This window comes from Vombatus ursinus, unplaced genomic scaffold, assembly GCF_900497805.2.
Source record: "Vombatus ursinus unplaced genomic scaffold, bare-nosed wombat genome assembly UNPS02014961.1, whole genome shotgun sequence".
Taxonomy (NCBI): domain Eukaryota; kingdom Metazoa; phylum Chordata; class Mammalia; order Diprotodontia; family Vombatidae; genus Vombatus; species Vombatus ursinus.
The window spans coordinates 1,326,640-1,354,240 of NW_020954739.1; the positions used below are offsets into that span (position 1 = coordinate 1,326,640).

Consider the following 27,601-nt stretch of genomic DNA (forward strand, 5'->3'; position numbering starts at 1 on the left):
ATGTGTTTTCCTGTGTCTCTTAAGTAAGAATCATAAGAGTCATGTTTCCTCTTCTTTCTGCAGATACCTAGTATTCCTACAGGACTCTTTGTTAGTGCTAAGGGAGAAGGCTGTTGCCTGATGCAGGTGAGAAAAGGAAGCTGAGACCTCTCTTTCTCTGTGTTTCTCTTTCTCTCTCTTTCTGTTCCTCCCCTCCCTCTACCTCTGCATGTCCCACTTTCTAACAGAAGTCTGAATTGCCCGTTTTCTTTGAGAACAATCGGTACTTTTTCCTTTAGGCTTCACTGTCTTCTAGGAACCCCTAGGATGATGGCAGCCCCACCAATTCAAGGCCAATCAAGTGCTTCCACCCAATGTGCGTAGCTACACTGATAGCTGTCCCCACCAAAAATAAATAAATTGCAAAAGTATACTTTGTCCACAAGGAGGCCCCGGGCAGAATGTACATGGCCCGATGCCAATCACTCTACATTACCAGCTGTCAGGTCAATATCTTCATTTTCAACTAGACCAGCTGGTTTCTTATTTGCTTTTGTATTCTCCATTGAGTTGAGTCTAAGGCTTTGCATATAGCATAAAACTGGGGGTTTTAGCAGATTGCAAACTCAATATACACCAACAGGATGACGTGGCAGACAAAAATTTTAAGGCTATCAAGTATCCTAGGCGCCAGGCACATCAACTGACACAAAAACTGTATTGTAATTTTACGTGGAAATAAAAATTTTCACCCTCTATTTACTGAACTTTATGCTTTAAAATAATGCTCTGTGTCCACTGACACAGCTTGATCCTTTGAAATATTCTTAGATTTTAGTCCTTTAAGAGGGTAGTAGTAGCTAGAATGAAGGAGCTATTTAGTTTGCAACATGCAGCCAGTATCTTAGGAAAGACATTGAGAGCTGGAGAGCTTCCTGAAGAAGGCAACCAGGATAGTGAGAAAACTGGAAAACCTGCTGCTTAAGGACTGACTGAAGGAACTGGGAGTACTTAACCTGGAGAGGAGAAGAGGAGATTCAGTGGGGATGTGATACTTATCTTGACATTAAAAAGAGCTGCTGTCACGAGCTTAGGCTTTTTTCTGCTTGGCAGCAAGGGGCCAGGGACAATGGGTGAAAAATGGATAGAGGCAGATGTAGGTTTGATAGAAGGAAAAGATCCTAATAATTAGGATTACCCCCAAAAAAGGACTGGGCTGCCTGGGAGGTAGTGAGTTCTTCCTCACTGGAGTTCTTCATGCTGAGGATGGATGGATGGATAGATGGATGACCACTTGCTGGAGATGTTGTAAATAGGATTCTTGATAAGATTGGCTCTTCCAATGCCTATATTCTGTAAATCCAGAAAATGTTTGTTGAATTGAAGTTCATGGCCATGGACAACCCTCTCCATTCACCGTCAGAAAGTGACCATTTGTCTGATGATGAGCCCCTCAAATCTTTCTAACTGAAGCCCATAGTCACCTGCACATTGGGTGAAAACTGAGCTTGATTGGCCTTGAATTGGTGTTATCCTAGTGAGAGATGAAGCCCAAGTAGTCTTAGGAGTAATCACTTCACCAGCAGCTCCATTTCCTCATCCAGCCAGACTGGTCTTTCAATTTCAGGAACATGCCTTGTACTCTCTTGTGTCTGTTTACGTTCCTGCCATTCCAGCAAGCCTAGAATTCTTGCTTCCCATCTTCTCTCAATCTCTACAAATTCTGCCAAGATCAAGGTTCACCTCCTTTCGTGAAATTCTCTCTAATAATAACATCAGTTATAGCTTATATTAATGTAATGCTTGAAAGTTTGCAAAGCACTTTCCTCATAACAACCCTGTAGGAAAGAGAATATGTTTTATTACCCTCATTTATAAAATGAGGTAAAGTGATGTAGCCAAGATCCCACAGCTACTAAGTGTCTGAGCCAGGATTGGAAACCTGCTCTCTCCCAGCTCCAGGTTCAGCAGTTTTTCTACTCTACCGTGCTGGCTACTTTGGCTCTGAATCATCGTCTGGGAAGGTCTCAGTGATCATCTAGTCCTACCTATACCCTCTTTGTAATCCCCTCTATGACATCCTTGACAAGTGCTACTGAAAGAATTCCAGTGATTCCTGAGATAATATGCTCTACTTTTGGATAGCTGTAATGGAAGCTCCAGGAAGATTTCACCAATGGGAGAAGAGAGCCATCTTGGCAGAGAGATATTCTAGGGTAAGAAGACCTCAAGGGTAGCTAGATGTTCCTAGGGAAGGAGACCTCAGATGCTAAAGGAAGTCCTAGAATGAGCCAATGGTTGAGGCATGGTTTTGAAGTCCACAAGTCAGGATCAGAACCAGCCACACTGGGCCCTCCTGACTTTCTGGAATTCAAAACCATGTCTCCATACAGGGTACCTTCAATGTAACCCAGAGTCCAATTGGAACACCTTTTGCATGTTGCCTTCCCCAATTAGAATATAAGCTCCTTGAGGGCAGAGACTGTCTGTCTTTTTGCTTGTATTTGTATCCCCAGTGCTTAGCACAGTGCCAGGCACATAGTAACTGTTTAATAAATGCTTGTTTCATTTCTTCCTTCCTCACATACATACCTACAAAGTTCAGGGACACAGAGCAATTTTACTAGCTTCCCACTCCCTGGGTGCAGCCCTGCTTCCAAAGGTAAACACAGCAGATAGAGGAGAAGTTCAACTACCTGTAAGACGTTCACCTAGTGTTTGAGAATTTCCACTTTTTCCTAGAACATATTTAGCTAGAACACTGAACAAAACTGAAGATGAAGTTATGTAGGGAAAAATAGAAAGTCACACTTGGGTTCAAAAAGTCAACTTCACAAGTCTAAGATGGGAAAAGTGGTTTGTGGTTTATCCCAAAAGATCTCAATTGCTTGCGAGCATTGCAAGCTCAATATGAAAAAAAAGCTGAAGGTTTTAGATGATTGACTACAGGCTCAGTGTGAATCAGCAGCCAAAACCATTAGCCCTTGGGTTGCATTGAGGAAGGCACAGTGCCTAGGAGGTGATAGCCCAGGTCAGCACCGTGTTTAGGGGAAATTCATGGAAATTACCCTGGAGAAGAGGATTACTGACCTCAAGTATCTGAAATGAGAGAAAGAATGTATTACCTGTTCTACTTGACCCTACAAAACCGAACTAGCATCCCTAGATGAAAGTAGTGAAGAGGCTCAATTTAAGGAGAAGCTTTCAAAATATTAGAGCTGTCCAGAAGCAGAGTGTACTACCTCAGGCAGCAAGGGGTGTGTTCTCCTTGGGGATCTTCCAATTCCGACTCAGACACTTATTAACTGTGGCATCTTGGGTAAATCACTTTACCTCTATGAACCTCAGTTTCCTCATTTTATAAATGAGAGTAATAATACTTGCACTCTCTCTTTCACAGGGTTGTTATGAGGAAAGTGCTTTGTAAACTTTAAAACATTCTATTAATATAAGCTATTGATGCCGTTATCATTAGTCAGAGAGAATGTCATGAACGAGTCAGAGAGAATGTCACGAACGAAGGTAAACCTTGATCTTGACCTTGGTCAGGATTTGCAGAGATTGAAAGAAAAAGAGAAGAAAAAATCCTAGGCTTGCTGGAATGGCAAAGAAAGAGACAGGAAAGTATAAGAATGTTCTAGAAATGATGAGCCCCGTCTGACTGGAGCGGTGTTCTATAAAAGAGTAGTAGGAGATCATGTTGGGAAAATAGGCTGGGAGCCTCTGCCTCCCTCCCCCAACACTCATTCAACTGAAGGAGCTCAGGATGCTTACCTAGAGAAGACCTTCTCTGTGGACAAGAAGTTAGATTTGTTTTAAATGACTCCAGAGTAGAGAACTAGAACAAAGGGGAAGAAGTTGTTTGGAGGCAGAAATTAGAGCTGTCCAAAAATGGAGCAGACTTCATTGGTGAATTACAGGAGATTTTCCAACAGAGATTGGACAAGTGCTTGTCAAAGATGCACCACAGAGAATTCATGCCTTAGGCAGGAGTTCTGAGATGACATGCCTACATGACGCTGGGGTCACATTGAATGCAGGCTAGCCCAAGTCCACACAGGGCTCTTGACGGCTAAATGATATATTCTCTCTACTGGTACAGATTGATGTAACCTATAATGTGCCTGACCCAGTTTCCAAGCCAGCTTTCCAGCTCTTTGTGAACCTCAAGGAACCCAAAACTGAGAGGCACCGCTTTCAGCCCCTACTTGGATTGGCCTCTCCATCAAAGAAGCTGGAAGCCCCTCAAAGGGACTTGCCCCTTGTAGATGATGATGACCCAGCGTCTGATCAAGATCACCAAGAGTACAAAGTGATCCTGGAAATATGTACCAGGTAAGGAACCACCCAGGGCAGGAAGTGGGGGATCATCAGAAAACCTGGAGGAAACCAGGCCGATACGAAATCAGCTGTGCTCCAAATTAGGCAGTGCTCCAAGACCAGCCAAATAAATTTATTACCGAACAAGAGTCTTTTAACTAATACATGTAGACAACATGCTCACTAACTTTCACTGGTTCATGTGTTCGTGCATTTCTATGTACAAGTTGTAATTACCAGCATTGAGCTTTCTCACTTCTGGCTCACTTCTGGCCAAAGGAGGAAGTTGGGCCAAACACATTTGTGGCTTCGTGGAGAAACAGGCAAAGCAAGGGTAATGAAGAATTGGGTGAGAGTCTAATGGAGGAGCAAGTGGAGAGGAGGCACTTAGAGAAACAGGGGACACACAGGGAAGCAGGAACAAATTGTGTAAAGGATGTCGCCGACGTCACAGGAACTTTCAAACTGACATCCGACGAGAGTCTAGATCCATCGCCCTGCTAGCTTCTTGTGTAAAGCTTTTATCAGTTCCTACTTTGTTGTCGTTTACTAGGTCAGGGGTACCTTTTCCCAACTTTTATGTAATGTCAGTGTTGGGAGTGGGGAGGATGAGGTATGGTGAAGTACTATAGGTATAGCGATTGAGATTTCAGCAGAGAATTGCAAATCTGGTAATCCTATCAAAAAAAAAAAAAAAAGGAAATGAGCTTAATTTAGCCTTACCTGTTCTTAATGAAATCGTGCTGGCTCTTAGTGATCACTATTTCCATTTCTAAATGCTCACAAGCCATCTCTTTAATAATGTACATCCTAGAATGTTTCTAGAAATTGACACCATTCTGTAGTTTGGAGATTCTACTCTTCTTATTTTTGAAAATCAAGATTTTTATCAACCTCAAGTCTTGTGATCCCCCTCCCCTGTTCTAGATAATCTTTTGAAGTTCCCTGACAGTGGCCCAGCAATCACATACGTTAGTTGTTTCTGTAACCTGATGTGTTGTTTGTATGTGCCTAGAGACTTGAACTGATGATAGGAGCTGACTATCTTATTATCACTTCACTTCTTTTGGTTTTCTTCTACCACTTGTTTGGTTTTCGTTAACCACCTGTGTTCTCTCTTAACTAGTCCTTTCCATAAAAGGACCTTTGAACGTAGAATGTTAGAGCTGAAGAAAATTAAGAGTTTGTCTGGTCCTGCAAATTTATTTTATAGAGGAAGAATCTAAGAGTGAGAAAAGTTAAGCATCTTGTACAAAAGTAGGGGCTAGAACCCAGAAATCTTGACTCCATCTGGGATTCTTTCTGGCACACCATTAACTTGAAAATGGTTCATTTGGCAGAACAGGCTTAAAAGAGACACTAACAAACTCATTCATTTATTAATTCAATCAAGAAAACCTTATTGATAGTTTTCAGGGTGATGACTGGGAAAGCTACACATAGATTCTCTTTCCCCTCTGTTACTTATGCCAAGAAATGCCAAACTTATGCCAGGTTACCTTTAGTTGGTTTAATACTCCTCTACTCATATGTACCCTTAAATTTTATAAGAGGAAGCTAGCTGGCATAGTGGATGGAATGCCAACGCTGGAGTCAGGAGGACCTGAGCTCAAATCTGGCCTCAGACACTTACTAGCTGTGTGACCCTGGGCAAGTCACTTCACCCTATTTGCTCCAGTTTCCTTATCTGTAAAATGAACTGGAGAAGAAAATGGCAAACCACTCCAGTATCTTTACCAAGAAAACCCCAAATGAAGTCACAAAGAGTCAAGCACGACTAATTAACAAAAAAAAAAGTTTTACATGAACAAAAACAGTAGAAACCTAATAAAATTATGAAATTTTGCAGTAAACATGAACTTGGTTCATCAATGAACCTTAAATTGGTTCCTTTTTTTTTTCTTTTTTGAAACCCTCTATCTTGCCCAAGCTGGAAGTACCTCAGCCACTTGTGGGCCCAATCCCACAACTGATCATCTTGGGATCTTTGACTCCTTGTTTCCACCTGGGCCCTTTTGTCTCCTGAGGCAGCCTGGTGACCCTTGCTCATCATATTGGTGTCAGAAGATGCAGATACCCGATTGACTTAGCCTACTGCTGCTCAGAACTCCAAATCTCAAAGGATTCATCAGCCTCAACACCCCTGCCGCCCACCAAAGCAGGGATTGCAGGCATATGCCACCTAGCCCAGCTCATGTTTGAGTACTTAAACTCATCTAGACCCATATGGGGTTTCCACTTAAGCTTAAGAAGTGCTGATCTAGAAGGTTGTATGTTCAGGCTGTTGGTTGCCTTGGCATTAGATTGGAATATGAATGCAGCTTCTTTTGCTTTGGCAACAAAGGTATTTTCAGTGTAAATGAGTTTTCCCACAGGAGCAACTTAATATCACCTTTCTCTAAAAGAAGTTTAGGATAAAGTCAGTCGAGCAATAATCATAATATCTACCTTGATGCCAACCCTATGCCTCCTAACCCTTGTAGAAAAAATATAAATATCACATGTACATTTTAAAGTTCTTAGTTGATAGAGTCCAGAGAACAGATGGAAAATACAGGAACATGCACTATTTGGTACATGGAGAAGATTCTCCTGGCCTCAGTTGAGTTTCTGAGTAATGAAATCATGATTCTAATGACCATCCCCTCAGGGGAGTTTTCTCTCAGGCTTCTGGGTAAAGCCCTTGATATGAATCAACTAATAATGTCTAACCTGGTCCTTTTCTGAAACTGAAGGAACTATGCTGGCTGGGATGGACCCTGAGCCTTAGTTATACTTTATCTAAGAGGTTTTAAGTGATTCAGGATGATCTTTCCCACTGTTGTCTAGAAGAACCCTTGACTCCTTCCCTGTAGAATTGACGTCTTCTCTAGGATAAGAAATAGGCTAGCTATCCAGCTATACAAGTAAGACCAGCCACCTGTTTGGAGGCAGCCATGTGAGACAAGATAAAGGGCACCTTGGAGTTCTTATGTCTCTTGGTACCTGGTTAAGAATGAATTTAGTTGGGCCTCCTCCAATGCTGATGTCTTGAAGTACCTGATTTGGCTATAGGCTGAGAGTCTGACCAGTGTGTGTGTGTATATATATATGTGTGTATGCATGCATATATATATATATATATATATATATATACACATATACACACATACACACACACACATATATCTGTCCTCTCTCTTTGCTTTTCTACTGATTAGCTGTGTGATCTTGGGTAAGTTAATTCTCCTCTCTGCTTAAGGTCCTTTACAGCTTTGAGATCCTATGTTATATGTTCAAAGGTCTCTGAGTTCTGACATTCTGTGTTCAACAAGGTCCTTCACAGTTCCAAAATTCTGTCTTCCAAGATCCCCCTAGCTCTGACATTTTATACTCTTAAATGCCCTCCCACTTTGACATTGTCTGTTCTAAGGACCCTCCCAGCCCTGACATTCCATATTCGATGTTCTGAGGTCCTTTCTAGATCTAAAAGCCTATTCAAGGGGTTAGTTGGAGACGGTTACAGTTTGAAATAGAAGAATAAGCATGCTCAATTAAAGAAAATATATGGTTTCCTTTGCCTTTCTCCCCGCCTTCTTCTCACAAGCCATCAATCTGCTGGAACCGGGCTTCGTCTCAAACCCCTGTCTTCACTCTGGCAATTCCCATGGCAGAAGTTATGGAAATAACTGCGGAAAGGCATCATTGCTGCAAGGCAGCCACCTGGGTTATAGGCCTTTTCAAGGAAGGCAGCAATGCCCCAGAGACCTCAGCCTCAGCACTGGGAGAGTCATGCGAAGAAAAAACTACCCCCAGCCCAGCTCCCTGGGACTTTTCAAAAGCACTTGGTGAATTTTGTTACTCTAAATCACTCCTGTAGCTACAGGGGCCTTGGAATACAAGCTATGCTTTACCACTAGCTCACTGGGCCTTTTACTCCCCTGAAAAATGAAGGAGTTGATTCCTTCCCTGCACTTATGTGTGATTACGAGGGTACACACAGAGCCAGCTACTTGCAGACTGAAAGGTGCCAATGGGCGGAACTCAAGGGCCGGTCGGCTCAAGAGCTCCTGGAGAGGACAAACTTCAGTGCCTGCCAGTTGCCAGAGGGAAGAACTGAGCCTGAGTCAGTGACAGGAATGACGTTTTCCAGGCCTTCTCATGGATTCTAGCCTGAAACTGCTTATTCTTTCCATTTCTCCCCCGTGTACCTAATTACCTTACACCTTCATTTATAGGCAACAGGGGGAAAGAGCTTGTCAACACTTTAAAGATTCAGCATCATCCTTGTAGACTCAGTGTTACAGCTAGAAAGAGCCTTAGGACAGATTAGCAGTGTTCTAAGGGACCTGAATACATAGAAAGTAAGATGTCAAAATTGGAAGGACCCCTATAAAAAGGAATGTCAAGGCCAGAAAGGAACTTAGAACCTAGAATGCTAAAGCTGTGGAGACCCTTAGGATAAAGTGCCCAGAGTGTCAGGACTGGAAGAGACCTTAGAACTAGCCCCCACCAGAATACAGACTCCTTGAGAACAGAGACTATTTTACTCCAATTACTCCAATACCCAGCACAGTGCCTAGCCCATGGGACGTATTAAGTATTTGTTGGATTAAATATACTCCAATCCATTAATTTTTCAAATTAGAAAACTGAGGCCCAGGGAGGAGAACTAGTTTTTCCAAGGTCCCACAGCCTTGTTAGTAGAAGAGCTGGAACTTCGAATCAGGTCTCCTGACTCCCAGTTCATTGTTCTGTCCACCACACCATGCTAAATAACTGCTCCCCAGAAGGAAGCTAAGCCCAAGAGAGGTCATCTTCTCCCCTCATTTCTCATGCCGTTCTTATGGAGAAGATGGAGAGGTGTGGACTAGACAATGGTACAGATATATTGATTTGGAACTGGTTGAATCACTCAGGATAGTCATTAATAGTTTGATGTCAACTTTGAAGAGTGGTCTCCAGTGGAAGGCCTCAGGGATCCATGCTTGTTCTGTTCTATTTAACATTTTGTTATCAGTGACCTGGATAATGGCATAGTGGACATACTTATCAACATAGCAAATGGCACCAGGCTAGGAGAGGTAGCTAACACACCAGATGACAGAATGCATAAAGATCTAGACAGGCCAGAGCACTGAGTTGAAGCTAATAAGATGAAATTTAATTTAGATAAATATAAAGTATTATACTTGGACTAAAAAAAAACCCAACTTCACAAGGTGTTAGTTACATGGTTAAATCAAGTTGTTTGCATGAAAAAGATCTGGAGGTTGTAGTGGACTGCAAGCTCAATGATGTCAATAATGTTATTAAAAAAAAAACAAGAACCAGAGACACTGATGAGATCTTGGTTTACACTGAGGGAGTCAGACCTTCGAGGAATAAGGGAATGGTGGTCCTTCTGTGCTCCTCCATGGTCATACCTCATCTGGAGTACTGTGTTCAGGTCTGGGTGCCACAGTTTAGAAAGGATATTGATAAGCTAGCAAATGTTCAGAGGAGGGTCACCAGAATGGGGAAAGTTCTTTAGCCCACGTCATATGAGGATTAATTGAAGAGGCCAGGGTGGTGTAGCCTAGAAAAGAGAATATCTGGGGGGGAAGGGGATATTGGAAGGGAGTTCATGTGGAAGACAGATTAGACTTATTCTTTTTGACCCCCAAAGGGAAGAAACAGGAGCAATAGATAGAAGCTGAAAAAAGAGCAGAATTAAGTTTTGTGTCAGGAAAAACTTCCTAACAATTAGAACTGTCCAAAAATGAAAAGGAGTTGCCTGAGGAGGCAGATCAAATGAGATATTTGTTTTAAAAAGAATATTTAGCGAAGCACCTGGCACATAGTAGCCATTATATAAGTGCTTATTCCCACCTCTTCCCTTCCCTCAGTAGTTTGGCCTTCATTGGAGTTTTTCAGACAGAAGGTAGATGACCATTCATTGGGTAGGTTAAAATGGGAATTGTTCAGGTATGGAACAGACTAGATGGCTGCTAGGGTAGCTTCCAACTCTAAAAATTCTGAGATTCTGGGACTTCCAAGCCCAGTGTGATATACCCAATCTCTCCTTCTTTCTCCCTCCTGGCATATCCCCCAGTAATCCCCTAGGAGAGAGTTTTCCTTCTTTGTCTGTTCTCTACCTGGTTTGGATTTCAGTTTGGGAACTTGATGAAGCTGAAATAAACACTTTCAGCAAATCTCTGACCTCAGGAGCTGTTGGCCTATCTTTGAGTCACTGGGCCTGAGTAACAGCCCAAGTTTCCATAGTCTTGAGAACCTGGCTTGCTTTACTTTTTTTTATGTTTTATTGAAGGCTTGTGTTTTTTATACATTTTTGTTGTTCAGTCATGTCTAACTTCTTGACCCCATTGACCATATTGTCCATGAGGTTTTCTTGGCAAAGATATTAGAGTGGTTTGCCCTTTCATTCTCCAGTGGATTAAGGCAAACAGAGATGCAATGACTTGCCCAAGGTCCTACAACTAGTAGGTGTCTGAGGCCAGATTTGAACTCAGGTCTTCCTGACTCTAGGCCTAGCGCTGTATCCACTGAGCAATCTGACTGCCTCTTTTTTTTTATTATTATTACTATGAAAAAACCTTTAATGGTGTTATCTATACAGCATCTCATATCAAAGAACAGGAAACCAGCAAGTGCCTAATCATTGTTTATGGGAACATTTGATCCTAAATATAGTTGTTGGGTTTTTTTTTTTCCTTGGGAAGGTGGCTTCATTCTGGATCCTCAAACATGGCTGTTCTGGAGGTCCCTCTCTTCTCAGGTTTCCGAGCTGACCTTGAAAGCCTAGAACAGGTAAGATGTTGAGCCGGTGCTAAAACACCTCCTGGGGCCCTCTGGGTGGGTACACAAAGGTAAAAGGTACATGGCAAGGTGCCACGACATTGGCAATTAGGGATTTAAAACAAAACAAAACAAAAAACCTCAGTTGCTTAAAGCTATTTATTTTCAAGTGGATTGACAGATATTTTAAATCCAATTAGCACATTTCTATCCCAGAGCCCAGTCCGGGTTCGTTACTGTGCATGGATTACAGTAATTATATGATATACATTTGGAAACACTAAAGAGCCAACGTGCTCTCACAGGAGCTGTTTATGGCTTCTTAGGGGTCTGTACCATCTCCAACATCTGGATTGCATTTAAGTGGAGGCTCTGTGTCTTGGAATTTTTGCCACCCCCTCCCTTTTTTTTCTTTCTGGGTGAATATCCCAGTCATTGCCCTGGCAGGCAGACGTGTGTACAAAGCGTGTTGTCCTACAGAGTAAGCCTGAGAAGCCCCCAAGTGCTCTGTGCTAGGCTCCCCAGAGTTCTGCTTGGGGTGACCTTCTACTCTGAATGAAAGAAAGATATTGGTGCGTCAGTCACCAAGTATTTATTGAACACTTATTCCGTACGTGATGCCGGGCAGGGCACAGGGATAAAAAGGAGGAAGGAAACAAGCACCATTAAGCACCTATTGTGTGCCAGGCACGATGCTAAGAACCTTACAAATATTTTCTTTTGATCCTCATGACAACCCTGGAAGGTAAGTGCTGTTATTGTCCCCATTTTACAGTTGAGGAAACTGAGGTAGACAGAGGTGAAGTGACTATGCCAAGGCTGCATAGCTAGTAAGTATCTGAGGCTTAATTTGAATTCAGTTCTTCCTGACTCCAGGCCCGGGGCTCTATTCACCGTGCCACCTACCTATATCAAAAGCATCCTAAGGGCAGGTAGGTGGTGCAGTGGACAGAGCACTGGCCCCGGAGTCAGGAGGACCTGAATTCAAATCTGGCCTCAGACACATGACACTCACTAGCTGTGTGACTCTGGGCAAGTCACTTAACCCCAATTGCCTCACCAAAAAAAAAAAAATAAAACATCCTATAGGAATGTCCTTTAGGAACGCAAAGTTTTGGTTGATAATACAAAATAAGGGAAAAGATTAAAATCACAAGTACAGGATGAGGAGAACGGACAGGCCTGAAGGAATTCCTGGGGCCTGGAAGAGGTGGGACTGATGATCTTACGAAATCCTGGTCAAGCATAGCTGTAAAAGCTGCTGCTTCACCATCTTCTTTCACCATCATTAATGAGCAAGCATGAGTTTTACCTCCCCCAGGAACCAGGCAGGGCTAAGATCACTGTCCTTGTGATTCAGGGGCTCCACAGGGAGAGGCCATTCCTCAGCACATACCTTATTCTCTGAGCTTTGGAGAATGTCTAAACTTCAGATACAGAGAGAGAAGGGGTGAGGTGTGGGGCATGGGGAAGAAGAGATCATTTCAAAGGGGGAAATGGGGCGCATGAAGGCAGGAAGAAATATTCATGGGTTGTTCAGGGAATAGTAAGTCAGCCAGTTTGGCTATGAAATGGAGGATTTGTGGAGGAGATGACTAGAAGGCAGGTTGAGTAGATTCTACGGGGTTTTGAGTGCCTTGCTAAGTGATTTGGATTTGAGCCTGTAAGCAGTGGGTACAAATGAATGAAGCCCAAGGCAATCCCTAAACCAAGTAGAGAAAACAAAGAAAATGCTGTGTGTGGTCTGAGGGGGGATGTTACTGTTGACAGGATAGGAGCTCAGCACAGCTTCCTAGAGAGGGGGGCTTTGGGGCTGGGCCTTAAAGGATGGGTAGGAACTGAACAGCAAGAAGGACATCACCAGCATAGGAAACAACACGGGCAAAGGGGCAGAGATGCCGCATCCCAGAGGCCGGCTCGTCCAGCCTCCTGGGGGGATCTTCCTCTGCAGCCTCTGTCCAAAGATGCCAGGGCTGGGCTGGAGAACTCACTGTCTTATGCCAAGGCAGCCCAGACCAGCCCATCACATTTTTGCACAAGGCTTATCATTCAATGGTCTTTTTTATATCAAGCTAAAATTTACCACCCTGTCATTTGCCCCCTTCACTCCCAGGGTCACCCTCTGGAGCAGGCCCACATCTCATCCCTCTTCCATGTAACAGACCTTCCAATACTCGAAGAGAGCTGACATTTATCTCCCCAAGGTTTTTCTTCTCAAGGCTCTTCTCCTCTCCTGATGTGATTTCCAGGCTCTTCACCATACTGGTCACCATCCTCTGGAGACACTATCTTCTCCCATGTAAGAAGCAGAGCTCCTAAGAGTGGCATAGGCCATACGTACTCCACCCTCCATGTACTCCCAAGATTGGAACTTCCTTTTACCAAAGGGGAGGAATTTGGCTGCTTGAGATCTAAAATCATAAGAGCTCTTCCAGCATGATGAATCCCACACACCCTCACATAACTCAAGGGCTTGAACCTCGCAATATCACCTTCTGAGCCTACAGCTCCCTCTGAAGTAGTTCTCTAGCAAAGGGGCCCCCTTCTCTGGAGCTCTCTCTGCTTCCAGCCTGGGTTATTGTTAGATTTGGCCGCTGGCCTTTGTCCTGCCTTTTGTGCCAAGGTCCTCCATTAATGCCACACATTAGTTCACTTGGTCCCAGCTTCTACTTTTCCATCATTTTCTTTCTTTCTTCTGGACATTGTCTTTCTCTTTCTCTCCTCTCCTCTCTGTCTTTCTCTTTCCTGCCTCTCTCTCCCCTCCTCTCCTTTTCCCACTCCCTCTCTTCCCTCCTACTCTCTCCCCACTCATCTTCTTCTCTCCCCTTCCCCCTCTTCCTCTCCCCCACCTTTTTTCACTTTGTCTCTGCCTTTTTCTTTTTGTTTGTCTCTCTCTCTGTCTCTGCATCTTCTGTGTCTCTGTCATCAGGTAGAATGTGGACAGGGGGCTTTTTCAGCATCTGTAAAGCCTCAGTGTTTTAATGGTGAATCTGCTGCCCCTTGACTCTCCATAAATCCTCCTGACGTGACCATGTACTGACAACATTGAGTATCCCCAAGAAAATGTGACTTCAGCTGGCCAGAGTCCTTCCCCGGGGTTTCAGCCTTCCAGCTCATCAGAGAAGGGGTGTGTGCTGAGGAATGGGTCCCCTAATCACTAGAACAGTTACCCGGTCCTGCCTGGTTCCTGGGGGAGGTAAAATTCATGTTTGCTCATTAATGATGGTGAAAGAAGGACATGTGGCAGCAGCTTTTATAGCTCTGTCTCGACCGGGAATTCATAAGATCATAATGTGGGAAAGGCAGGCTTGGCTGCCTCTCAGCCACAGTCATTCTGTACCATGGAAGTACCTGGTTCTCTCTAGGCTCCTTGTGGGTCTGGTTCATTGCCCTGACGTTTATAAGGAAATGGCTCCATTCCTAGGAGTTACAGGGACTGTCTGAAACTCCTCCCTCAGTCTTTATGGGCACCCTGGGTCAGCTAGGGACAGGATGTTTGCTGGCATTAGGAATGGTACATGGGAAGCAGCCATCAGGAGGCTGTGGTTACCTTGTTGGAAACAGTAATGCATAGTTGTAGGTCACTTCTGTGAATGCTTTGTGGGAGACATAGGAGCCCACACCCTCAAGGGGGAGTTTCTGCTTTGGGAATCTTTCTGAATGGTCCCTCTTATTTGGGTCAGGACTAAAGTACACTTCCCCAACTTCTTTCCAAAATTCATTCCATCCGTTGAGGCCTAACTGCGGCCCAGCTCCTCCATCAGTCCCAGCTCCTCCATGAGGCCTACCCTGAGTATTATGGTGATGGGTCTTATCTTTCTGGGACTTCCAACAATCTACATCTACCTGCAACAATGGATTTTGCCAACGTGTCCACAGCAGGGCTTAGGAATGCTAATGTCTCGTGTCCTATTGAATTCATGACCACATAGCCCAATGCCACCTCCTCCACAGAGCCTTCCTTGATGCTCCCTATCAATAGCATCGTTTTCTTTGGGCCTCACACAGCACTTTGTTTTTACAACTCTCCAATCTCTCCATCATGTAATAATATGTACCACAGTTATCTGACTTTATGTCTTATCCCCTTATTGGGCTATGAGTTCTAGGAAGACAGGGGCTGTCTTATTAAATTCCGCTTCTGATACTAACTGCTTGTATGACACCATACAACATTTGACCTGCCTGATCCCTCGCCTGTAGAACAAGGAAGTTGGAACTAGGTGGTCCCATCCAGCCCTCAAGCCATGCTCCCAGGCTCTACTGTGTATTATTTGGTTATGGGAGAGCTTGAGACGGAACAAACATCATAGTGGCAAGAGTATTTGGTGATTAACAGTGAGCATTTCTGTAAGAAATGAGGGAGTGCTGGCAAGGGAGACATTTGTAAAGAATGGGCCATACAGGGCTGTGTTTTGTTCTAGACCTTCTTCACCCACGTCTTCCCTGTAGTATGTGGAGGGTGTATCTGGTTCCCCTGAGATTTGTCCCTCCCCACAGTATGCTAGCCTAGGGAAGCAAGTGGTCATGAAGCTGTGAAGACAAACTCAGTCTAGCAGTGCCCATCTGAATTGTTCTTCCAGCTTCCTGGCCTTGGATTATCCCTGACACTCAACCATAGCATTCATAAAGGAACCTTAGATTGTCTGAACCAAAACCTTTTACAAATGAGAAGAGCAAGGCCCAGATACGTGAAGTGACTTAGCTGTCATCACAGTGAGCCCGTATCAGGACTGAGACTTGGACCCATATTTCTTGACCCCTTTTCCTCTCCTCTTGCCTCTTTCGTAGGCTGCCGTGTGTAGCAGTGTTTCATGTTCATGTTTCAGTGTTCATGTTCATGAGTTTTGTGTGCCCAACTAGACCGTAAGCTTCCTGAGAGTCAGGCCTATTTTTCCACCAGCAGTAACTAGGACAAAGTTGGGCACTTAGAACTGCTCAGTAAGTCCTGGTTGAGCAGAGGAAAAAGTGTTTTGGCCCAGTTTTTGCTGATCATTTCCACTATAGAGGCACCCTTAGAAATCTTCTAGCTCCTCAGGGAAGATGTGCTAACTCTCTGGCAGGTTTCCTTTTAAATGGAAACTCTGTCTCTATCACAAGAGCAGTAAAGTCAAAATACCTGAAGTCTTGGGAAGAAGTGATCTCTCCATCTTAAAATTCATTCTAGAGGAGAGAAAAGCCAGGTATAATCTGACGTGTTTCCTAGATTTTAGAGGGTTCAGAGAAAGGATCCAGTGACCTAAAAATGTGTAAGAGAAGACAGACCTGGAGTAACGAGAAGCTCTTGAGAATGAAATTCTGATGAGACAAAGAAAAATAGCTCCAGGGAGGAAGAAAGAGGGGAGCCAGCTAAAGAGGCTGATGTGGCTCTATGGGGAACTCCATGACCGGCTTAGATATGTAAAAGACACAGACGGATGGACAGAAGATGCCAGCAGGGAGAGGGCGAGGAGGGTGAACACAAAAGCCCAGCAATTGCTGAATGAAGTCTGTTCATGAAGGCTTTAAGAAATAAAAAGGACAGGGGCAGCTAGGTGGCACAGTGAACAGAGCTCTGGCCTTGCAGTCAGGCTGACCTGAGTTCAAATCCGGCCTCAGACACCTGACACTTACTAGCTGTGTGACCCTTGCCAAGTTACTTAACCCCATTACCTAGCAAAAATTAAAAAAAAAAAAGAAACAAACAAAAAGGGCTTTTGTCACTGTAAAGGAAACAACAGGAAGGTCAAAGAGGGACAGGAGCTCTGTCATCCACACCCACATAATTTAGTCTTCTCAGGGTTCTGGTTCTGAGCGAGGGGAAAACAGCAGCACATGGGTAAGAAGTCACCTAACTGAGGACCCTAATGAGTTTGCTGCTAGGCCTGGGTGAATGGCTCTTCAGGGGACCAAAAGATATGGCCCATGTGTTTGCCAAGCTCCCGTTAGTGACCTTGCCACAGGACCAGAGGAGGGTGAATGTCCCAGTCTTCAAAAAAAGGCTCGTGGGGCCCCTGCTGTTCAGAGGGTTTGTGATTCCAGGAGTCCATGAATGAAGCCTGCATGTGAGGACCAAAGTCCGTTTGTGCTTCAGGGACATTCTCCCCCAGCTGCACCCCCTCCCACACAGCATCCTGATCCCCCAGCGCACTCCCAGAAAACTGTTCAGGGGATGCAAATCAACCTTAACCTTTTGTGTTTTTTTTTCCAGTTACTGATGAACAAGCAGATTGGACTAAAAAGATATGAAGTTGAAGGAAGAAAAGTCCTTTTCTATTTTGATGAGGTAATCGATCACAATTCTTCGGCCTGTCTCCGCAGAGAGCTCCTCTCTCTTTGCCCACAGTAGCCCCATGACATAGGGCAGTACAGGTGATGAGACTGAGGCTCCACGACTCATGTGGGGAGTGGATTTTGTTTTTCTTGCCTTCTCGTTGGGAGGGGGAGGGGGAAGAGGAAGGGAGAGAGTCAGGAACTGAAAATAAAATTGAATTTAAAGAAATTTAAGGAATGAGGCTCCATTTACATTATGCAACTGACAAATGTCAGAGCTTAGTGTAACAAGGCAGGCTTACTGACCCCAAAGCCAATCTTCTTTCCACCAACTCTGGGTTTGAGTTCAGGCTCCACAACTTAAGACCTGTGAATCTAGGTGAGTCATTTAACGTCAGCACCACAGTTTTCTCATCTGTGAAAAGGGTATACTAACGTTGGCACTACCTGTCTCACTGGGAATATTGTGAGGAAAGTGCTATAAAAATGTGAGTTATTATGATCATTAGCTTTGACTCTCCTAAGGGAAGGCATTGAACATCTATAATAGTAATAATAATAAAAATAATAAAAACTAGCATTTATGTGGTATTTACTATGTGCCAAGCACTGTACTCAGCACTTTACAAATAATACCTCATTTTATTCCCCACAACAGCCTCAGGTGTTAATATTATCATCCCTATTTTACAGATGAGGAAACTGACACAAACAGAGGTTAGTTAAGGGACTTGCCCTGATAAGTGTCTGAAACTGGATTTGAACTCAGGTCTTCCTGACTCCATACCAGTGCTCTGCAGCGCCACCAGCCGCATCAGATTTTGGGTAGTTTTTTCCATCTGTCAAGTGGGGATAATAAAAACCTACCTATTCTGTCAGTGCCACGGGAGTATTGTGAGATAGCAACTTGACATCGGAATATCAGAGTGTTATGTACATTCAGTTCAATGCATCTAACATTTTTGTTTTTTTGTATCAGCACTTAGCACAGTGTTTGGCACATAGCATGTGCTAAATAAATGCTCATTCATTTATTGCTCACACTTACCTGCCTGACCTCTCTTGCTCCATCTTTAACCACCTACGCATAGGTGTTGACCCAGACTATATGCTGGACCTTATTCTTTTCTCTCTGCACTTACTCATTCCCTGGTGATCTCTCCAGCTCCTTTTTCCTCCCAAATCTATGTCCCACATTACCAAGTAATTGTTAGACATCTCTTCTTGAATGTCCCATAGGCACATCAAACTCCACATGCCCAGAACTTATCTTCCCCTCTAAACTTTCCTCACCTTCCTGACACCTCTCTTTCTGTTGATGATACCAGCATCCTTCTGGTTCCCTAAGTTGTTAACTTCTTTAGTCATCCTTGACTTTTCTTTCTTCCTTAACCTCCACATCTAAGGAATTTGCCAAGTCTTGTCTGGTCTCCCACCATAACTTCTCTTGCATAAGTTCCCCTTCTCTCCACTCCCATGACCGTACCCTAGTTCCAACCCTAATTGCTTTTCCAGCTTCCAGTCTCATCATCTCCAATACATCCTCTAATGGCTGCTGAAACCAAGCCCTACCTAATGGACAGTGTCACTGTCTCACTCAGAAAATACAAATATTGCCCCCTGTTGCCTCTGGATTAAAATGCTGTTTAGAGACTTTCACAGTTTGGCTTCAGCCTAACTTCCCAAACCTATTTCAGATTATTGCTATTTATGCCCTTTTCTGGTCTAGCCAAACTGATCCACTGACTGCTCCCCAGACTTGGCCTGTCATGTCATGACACTATGCTAGATCTCCCCATTTAGGAGAATTGTCTCCCTTTTTAGATTAGAGTGTTTACTTCTCTGTGCCTGTTTTTATTCCCCTCGATGGAATGGAATCTTCTTGCAGTCAGGAGCACTACTCCTTCATTCTTCTGGTACGTTTCCTTGTGGACAGTAGGCTTTGAATTGAATGGAATCACCAGCAGAAAGTTGGCTAATAGAGGATGAAATTCTTCGTTGTCAGAAATCCAGGAAGGCTAGCAACTAAGGCCCTGGTGGCTTTGGGATCTCCTTGGGTAGAGCCCCCGTGCAGATAAAATCAGAGAACCCAGAAGTATTGAACTATTTGTGGATAGGGAAATGACTCACAGAAGAGATTCTATAATCTTTAGGCTCCAAATCCCTAAGCACATCGCTCCGAGATTGTCTGTGCTGATTTTTTTTTAACAATAAGGAGTAGAAACCCTCTCCTTTGGGGAAACCAAGCATCTGGTTTATCTCTCTTTTCTGAAGTGTTGGACATTTCTTACCCACTCTCTGCTTTCTTTGTGTGCTAACCATGGTCTAGAACTGCAGACCGCTAGAGCTAATCTTACATTGTCTTTCTGTAGATTCCAAGCCAATGCTTGACCTGTGTGAGATTCCAGGCCTTCCGAGAGTACATTGTTGGGAAGACTGCCCCCATGCCAATCACTGTGTATGACTACTATGAGCCAGGTAGGTCCTTCAAAGGGCGGGCAGCCATCTTGGAGCTCCCTGCTGCTCCAAGCAACCCTAACCTTGTCTACTTTCTTTCCATGTAGCATTTGAAGCAACCCGCTTCTATAATGTCAGTGAAAGCAGCCCCCTGGCCAGGGAACTGTGTGATGGGCCCACTTGCAATGAGGTAGAAAGTTCAGCCAGTCAAGGACCTGGTAAGTTTCTGGGGCTTGGCAAGCACTTGGGGAGGACCAAGATGGGCAACTAGGTGGCTCAGTAGATAGTGCAGTGAAGAGCCTGGAGCCAGGAACACCTGAGTTCAAATCCATTAGCTGTGTGACCCTGGACAAGTCATTGAACCCTATTTGCCTCAGTTTCCTCATCTATAAAATGAGCTGGAGAAGGAAATGGCAAACCACTCCAGTATCTTTGCCAAGAAAACTCCAGATGGGGTCACAAAGAGTCAGGCACAACTGAAAAATGACTCAACAACAACAACAAATGCCTTGAGGCCTTCAACCCAAGTCATCTGAACCCCAATTGAGAACTTGTTCAAATGTCAACATCTTTGTCCCAGGAGCAATTCTTTTCACATCTGGCTTGCTCTGCCCTGTGAAACAGGGAATTGAAATATGTCGTAGAGTTCTAGAATTTCAGAATTGGACCAGACTTCTGAGGTCATCTAATCTAACCCTGATCAGTGCAGGAATCATCCGCATCCGTGCCTTAGGATGGCAAAAAAATAAAGTTTTTAAAAATTATAACTTTTTTCCAAAAAGGAAAGTTATCACCATTGTCGTCATCATCATCATCAACACCATCATCGCTATCATGTACAACATCACAGTCACTGTAATCATTTTACTGGTAAATAACCTACACATAGCACTTTAAGGTTTGCATAGTGCTTTGCATGTGTTATCCTGTTTGATCTTCACAACAACCCTCTGAAGTTAGTTCTATTATTATGCCCATTTTAAAGATGAGGAAGCTGAGGCTGACTGAGATTAAGTGACTTGCCCAGGATCATGCTGCTAATAAGTATCTGAGGCAGGTTTCAAGCTCGGGTCTTCCTGGCTCCAAGTCTGTCACTGTCCCCTCTGACAGCTAGCAATCTCATCACCATCATTACCATTCTCACTATCACCTCCACAATCACTGGCACCATCATCCTCACCCCTGATATCACCACCACCAGGGCACTGGCTCCTGTGCTTGGAGCTGGCTTTAGGGGATCTTTGCCTTCAGATTGAGGGCTTATTTTTTTCACTGGTTCCTAAGGCTTCACTGATACCTGAACCCCAACAGAAGATACTGTGTGCTTCCTGGAATTCCCTGGTTCTCTTGATTAACAGCACCGCCACCCTTGGTTCCTGATTACCTTCCTTATTTCCTCTGCTGCCCCAGGTTTGGGCACTCACTTCCTGTACCCCCTTTCTTCTTTCTCTTCTGCTACTCTCCACAAAATCCAGGCTGAAAGAGCAAGCTTTCCTAGGCCTTCTTTATTAGAGAAGATAGAATATTCAGAGTCAGAAATAAGAACCAGGTTAATTTAATTAAGGTGGTGCAGCAGATAAAGCACTGGGCTTGGAATCAGGCAGATCCATCTTCACGATTTCAAATCCAGCCTCTCTAAGGCCAGCCAACCTATGTGGTACTTCATTGTGTCCTCACTTAGTGAATTTGTCTATCTCAGTTTCTCAGTTTCAATTTCATTTTATCTACTTGATCCTTTCCTGTTGCCTACAAACATCTTCATCCTTTAAAAAAAAATCTCTCAGACTGTTATCCTCTCTTCCATAGCCAAACCTCCAGAAAAATCCGTGTATCCTAATTAAATTCATTTTCTCATCTCTAACTCAGTCAGTTGATGAGCAAGTATTTGTTAACCTGCCTCCTGTGTCCTAGGGACTGTGCTGGCACTGGGGGTAGAGACAAAAATAACGATCCCTGCTCTGGAGGAACTTCCATTCTTAGGAGAAGATAACATAGACAGGTGTAAATGTACATGCAGAATAAATAGAAGATGGTTTGGGAGAGATCAGAAAAGGCTCCACGTAGAATTGGTCCTTTATCTGTTTCTTAGAGGAAGGTGGGGGTTCTCTGACATGAAGGTGAGGAGGGAGCACATTCCAAACCTGAAGTCAGTCAATGCGGTCACAGAAGTGGGGGATGGAGTGCCACGTGTAAGGAACAGGGAGAAGAAGACTAGTTGACTAGATGGTGGAGTGCTATATAATAAGGCAGGGAAGGCAGGCTGGAGCCAAGTTAGGAAATGCCTTAAAAGCCAAACAGTGGAGTTTATATTGGGTCATAGCAGCAAACACTAGCCACTGGAGTTCAGTGAGGAGGGGAGTGACACAATCAGGTGTGCACTTAGAGAATATCACTCATTTTGGCAGCTGTGGGGAGGATGAATTAGCCTAGGGAGAGACTTGAGGCAGGAAGACAAATTAGGGGGACGTTGCAATGGTCCAGGTGAGAAAGGATGAGAGTCTGAGCTAGGATGGCAGCTATGTGAGTAGAGAGAAGGGGTTGGAGATGAAAGATGTTGTGTGTGTAGAAAGAGGAAAATCTGGAAACTGATTGGATATATGGGATGAGAGATTGTGAGGAGTCCGGGATAATGCTCCAGTTACAGACTGGAAGAAAGATGGTGCCCTCAACAGACACAGGGAAGATAGAGGGGAAATTTGGAGGGAAAGGTAGTGAGTTCTGTTTTGGCCTTGTTCTAACCAAAAAGCCAGTCCAATAAACGTTTATTATTAAATTATTAAATTAAGCATTTGTGATTAACATTTATTATTATTATTTATTAAGCACCTACTATGTACAGCTAGGTGGTGGGCAGTGACTAGAGCACCAGACCTGGAGTCAGGAAGACTCATTTTCTTGAGTTCATATCTGGCTACTTACTAGCTGAGTGACCCAGGGCAAGCCACTTACCCCTATTTGCCTTAGTTTCCTCATCTGTAAAATGAGCTGGAGAAGGAAATGGCAAACCACTCTAGTATCTTTGCCAAGAAAACCCCAAATGGGGTCACACAGAGTCAGACACAACTGAAATGACCAAAAATATGAAGGAGCCCTAAACATGTTGGTGCCCCAGGCTAAGCTTTGGGCAAGTAAGGAATGCACCAATAGACAGGGAAAGGTTAATGATGAGAGAGGGGGGAATGACTAAGGGAGCAGAGAGAAGGGGATTGAGATCAAAGGCATACATATAGAGGGCTTGGCCTTGGCAAGGAGAAGGGTCACCTCACTATCTGAGACTGCCAGAAATGAGGGGATGGTGGGAGATGGTGTCGAGGGATTTGAGAGAAAGGGAAATGGAGAAGATTGCTCATGACAAATGGCCTCAGTTTTCTCAGCAAAGTAAGAGGCGAGGTCCTCAGCTGAGGTAGAAGGAAGGATGGGGAGGTTTGAGGAGAGAAGAGAAGGTCTGGAAAAGCTTTTGTGTGGCCTGGGATGGGGAATTGGGGAGGAGTACTGAATAACTAGAATGCTAGAGTGGCTTGGAACACCTCCCCCTACCATACTGACACCCAGAGACTCTCCCAGGAATTGATTTCCAGGGACAAACTGGCAGGGTCTCTTCGAGTCCTTTTCACAGGTCCTTTGGGCTGTTGCTGTCTTGCATTGGGAGTCTTACAGGGAGTCTCAGAGGGAGAAGGGGGAAAGCCCCCTCCAAGGCTCTGGGCCTCAGTTGTTCTCTCCCTAGCCCTCTGTCTGCCCCTTTTTCAGGTCTCATTCACAACGGTCCATGCAACAACGTCCCGGGCTGCCTGGCTGACGAGTCCTTTGAACAATGCCTCTGCTCTCGGGACTGCGGCTATGACGGGGACCCCGTGTGTGGATCCGACGGAGTCATCTACCAGAACCATTGTCAGATGGAGGTGGCTGCCTGCAGAAACAGCACCAGGATCGAGCAGGTGTCTGCGGCCCACTGCACCACAAGTAAATGTCTGGCTTTTTTTCTGCCTTCCTTCCCCACCACTCGTGTTGGGGGGCTGTGTTTGACCTCCACAAAGTCGTTATGATCTGAAATATCCTGCTGACTTCTGCTTCCAAAGGGTGCCCTTCAGAGAAGTGTTTAGTCTTTTCTAAGATCCAGGAAGCTCTTTTTTTTTATTTTGATTTTTTTTATTTAACAAAAATCTATTTTCTCCCTCTTCTATTGAAAAAGAAACACTGAACTGGTGTAACAAATATACATGATCAAGCAAAAACAAATTCCCACATTGGCCAAATCCAAAAACGTATGTCTCATTTTGCACCCTGATGGCCCATCACCTCTCTGTCCAGGGATGGGCAGCAGGCTTCATTATCCTGCTCTGGAATTGTGGCTGGCCGCTAGGTTGATCAGAGCGCTTGAATCAATGTTATTGTTGTATAAATTGTTTTCCAGTTCTGCTCACTTTACATCTGTTCATACAAGTCACCTTCAGTCTTTGGGTGACTACTAAACGGTCCAGTTTGCTCCAGTTCCTCAAAGCCACCTTCCATCCTCTCCTCCAGAAAGGCTGGTCCCTAGCACTCTCCCAGAGTGTCAGAGTTGTAAGGGGCCTGGAAATAACAGAGCATGGAATGTTAGCACTGGAATGGATCTTAGAGCATCAACCGGGCAATGGTGAAGCTGAAAGGAAACAGAGAATGTTCTCGAGTGGAGTCACGAGAGCGTTAGCCTTGGAGGCAGATAGGAGACCTGAGCTCCAGTCACGCTTCTGGCCCTTGCTCGGCAAGTCGCTTATCCTCTCTGCACCTCAGTTTCGTCCTCACTGTCCACTTGCCAGGATTGCTTTGTGCTCTGTGGCCTAAAAGTGCTAGAAAAACCATATTGTTCAGTACTGTCCAACTCTTCGTGACCCCACTTGGGATTTTCTCGGCAAGGATTCTGGAGTGGTTTGCCATTTCCTTCTCCAGCCCATTTTACAGATAAGGAAACTGAGGCAAACAGGGTTCAGTGATTTAGCCACAGTCAGACAGACCTCTAGTAAGTCTGAGGTCACATTTTAGTCCCAGCGCTCTGTGCATTATGGCGCCACCTAGCTGCTCCAGAAAAAAAGTTGAGTTGTTGCTAATTAAATATCACCTACATCTGCCCCTTCGTTTTATACGTGAAACAACTCTTTCCTTGGGTTCTAAATTACCTGTAACCCAAGGGACTAGAACTACGTTATGGGAAAGCTCCCTTCACCTCAAATATACTATGACTCTATGATATTGCACACTGGTTGGCAGTACCAGGCCTGGAATCAGGAAGACTCTTCATTAAATTCAAATCCAGCCTTAGACACTTCCTAGCTGTGTGACCCTAGGCAAGTCACTTAACCCTGTTTGCCTCAGTTTCCTCATCTGTTTAATGAGCTGGAGAAGGAGGTGACAGACCATTCCAGTATCTTTGCCAAGAAAACCCCAAATGGGGTCACCAAGAGTCGGAAGAGTTAGACACTGAACAACAAAGATGTTGCACAGTCCGTCTTTTCCTCCTCCCTCCTTGGACCACTCTTCCGCCTCTGCACACTTGGCCTTCACCATCTCATCCATTCCCACCCCCTCCATTCAGACACTCAAATCTTTATCTACAGCCGTTTTCTCTTTAGGCTAAAACCCGGATTTACATCATTCTCCCAAGTATCTCTATCTGGATGTCGGATTGATACTCTGAACTCCACATGTCCAAAATGAAACTCCTTACCTTTTGTCCCAGACCTGCTGCTCTTGACTTCCCTTCCTGTCAGTCAGAGTCATTTCCAACTTCTCACCCCATGCTCCTTTCCAGTCAGTCATCAAGCGCCGTTGATCCTGCCTCTCTCCGTAGTCCTTCCCATCCATCTTCTTCTGGCCTGCTGCTGCTGGCCTCCTTGTTTCCAGACTATTCCCCCACAGTCCACAGGCTGTCAGAATCATCTTCCCACTGTCCGCCTCTGGGCACATCTCGCTCCTACTCAGAGACTTCCCATAGGTGCCCCAGAGCCCAGATCCGGGATTTGACCTGACCCCAGCCTATCACTTTGCACGTTACCTGACGTTTCATCCAAAGTGGGCGTCACTCTCCCCAGACAACGTCCCTTCTTTTCCTGCTGTTGTGTTCTTGTTCGCCCTGTTCCTTTGGCCTTGAATGACCTCCCTACTCAACTTTCCCCATCAAAATCTTATTATTACCTCCTCCGAGAAGCTTTTCCTCGTTCTCCCAACCAGATGTGATCTCGACTATCTTGGGTCCCTGGAATTCTGTCGTGTGTGTTATCACATGGAGTTATATGTAAATACGTTCTGTCTTCCCTACCAAATTTACTTGGAGCTTTTTGAGAATAGGGACTATCTGTATTCCTATGTACGATGCCTCTACTTTGTTGGCATTCAGTGAATAGCTGGTGAATGAATGAATGAATGAACACATGAGTGGAGGCCTCAAGAAGTTGTGGTGAGCTCCAGATGGCAGACCAAGGCTAGAGACAAAGCCTGGCTCCTCTTCAGAGCCAACGCCCACCCTCCCACCTGCCTCTGGCCTCACCTGCGCTCTCATACAGTGAAACTTTGGGACTCTTCCACACTCTTCTGTAGCTGAAGAGACCTATGTCCAGGTAGGGGCCTCAGCCCTTAGCAAGCCTACAGAAAGGGGTTGAGATTCAGTGGAAGCACCATTTCTCTCCCCTTAGGGAATTTGTGGGGAAAGGGAAAACTGATAGGACCTCAAGTTGGTTGCATAAACAAAACCAAAGCAAGTGAGATTAGAAGGAAGCTTATTTTGGCAGCTAAGTAGTAAGATGCGAGAACCAGGACAGCCAGTTAGAAGATCTTGTAATAATCCAGGTAAGAATGTTAGTGATGGGAAGGACCCTTAGAGTGCAGACTGCCAGCACTTAAAGGAAGGACCTTAGTAACTATTGAATTCAACACCCTCAATTTGGAGTGGAAGAAACCAAGAGCTAAAGACAGAAGGAGACTTAATCAAGATTATATAGACAGCTACATGGTATAGTACATAGAACACCGCACCCGGAGACGGGAAGAACTGAGTTTGATCCTGCCTCAGACATTTACTAGCTGTGTGGCCCTGGGCATGTCACTTAACCTTCTCTGCCTCAGTTTCTTCATCTGTAGAATGGTGATAGTAAAAGCACAGGGTTATTCTGAAGATTAAATGAAATAACATATGTAAAGTGCTTAGCCAACCTTAAAGCACTATTATTATTGTTTTTATTACATCTAGAAATTGGAAGCACTATATTCAAAATCAAGTCTTCTAACTCTCAGTCCAGTATTCTCCCTACTAGATCCAGAGTCATTCCACAAGGTACCCCCTACCTCTCAGAAAGGTGGAACAATGGGTACCCAGTGAGGCGAATGTCTCCAGACCTGGCTAGTACAGAGTGGTTTGTTTGACTTGACTGGAAGAGGCAGTGAGGGGCAGTGGAAAGAGCACTTAATGCTCCAGTCCCACCTGAATGACCGTGAGTGAATCACATAACTTCCCCAGGCCTCACTTTTCCCATCTGTAAAATGAAGGTGTTGGACTAGATCACCTCTGAGGTCTTTTCCAGCTTGAGATCTATTTTGTTTCTGCGGCTGTTGTTTCTTCAGCTATTATGGTTCTGCTACTTTTCCTGTTGCTACTGCTGTTTTTTCTGTTGTTGCTGCTGTTCCTACTATTCTTGCTGCTGCTGCTGTTGCTGTTGTTTCTGTTGCTGTTGTTTCCGCTATTTTTGCTGCTGCTGCTGTTGTTTCTGTTGCTGTTCTTTCTGTTGCTGTTGTTTCTGCTATTTTTGCTGCTGCTGCTGTTGTTTCTGTTGCTGTTGTTTCTGCTATT

The 27,601-nt window shown here is 44.5% G+C and overlaps 1 protein-coding gene across 1 annotated transcript in view; it reads left to right on the forward strand.

Moving 5' to 3' along the window:
- The window catches only part of CPAMD8 (C3 and PZP like alpha-2-macroglobulin domain containing 8), a 160,537-nt gene that overhangs the window by 127,058 nt on the left and 5,878 nt on the right, over positions 1-27,601 (forward strand). The window contains exons 34-40 of the mRNA XM_027845395.1: positions 64-126; positions 4,082-4,314; positions 11,001-11,088; positions 17,267-17,341; positions 19,701-19,806; positions 19,893-20,003; positions 23,533-23,745. Coding sequence (XP_027701196.1) covers positions 64-126; positions 4,082-4,314; positions 11,001-11,088; positions 17,267-17,341; positions 19,701-19,806; positions 19,893-20,003; positions 23,533-23,745 — 889 coding nt within the window. The remainder of the gene's footprint in view (positions 1-63; positions 127-4,081; positions 4,315-11,000; positions 11,089-17,266; positions 17,342-19,700; positions 19,807-19,892; positions 20,004-23,532; positions 23,746-27,601) is intronic.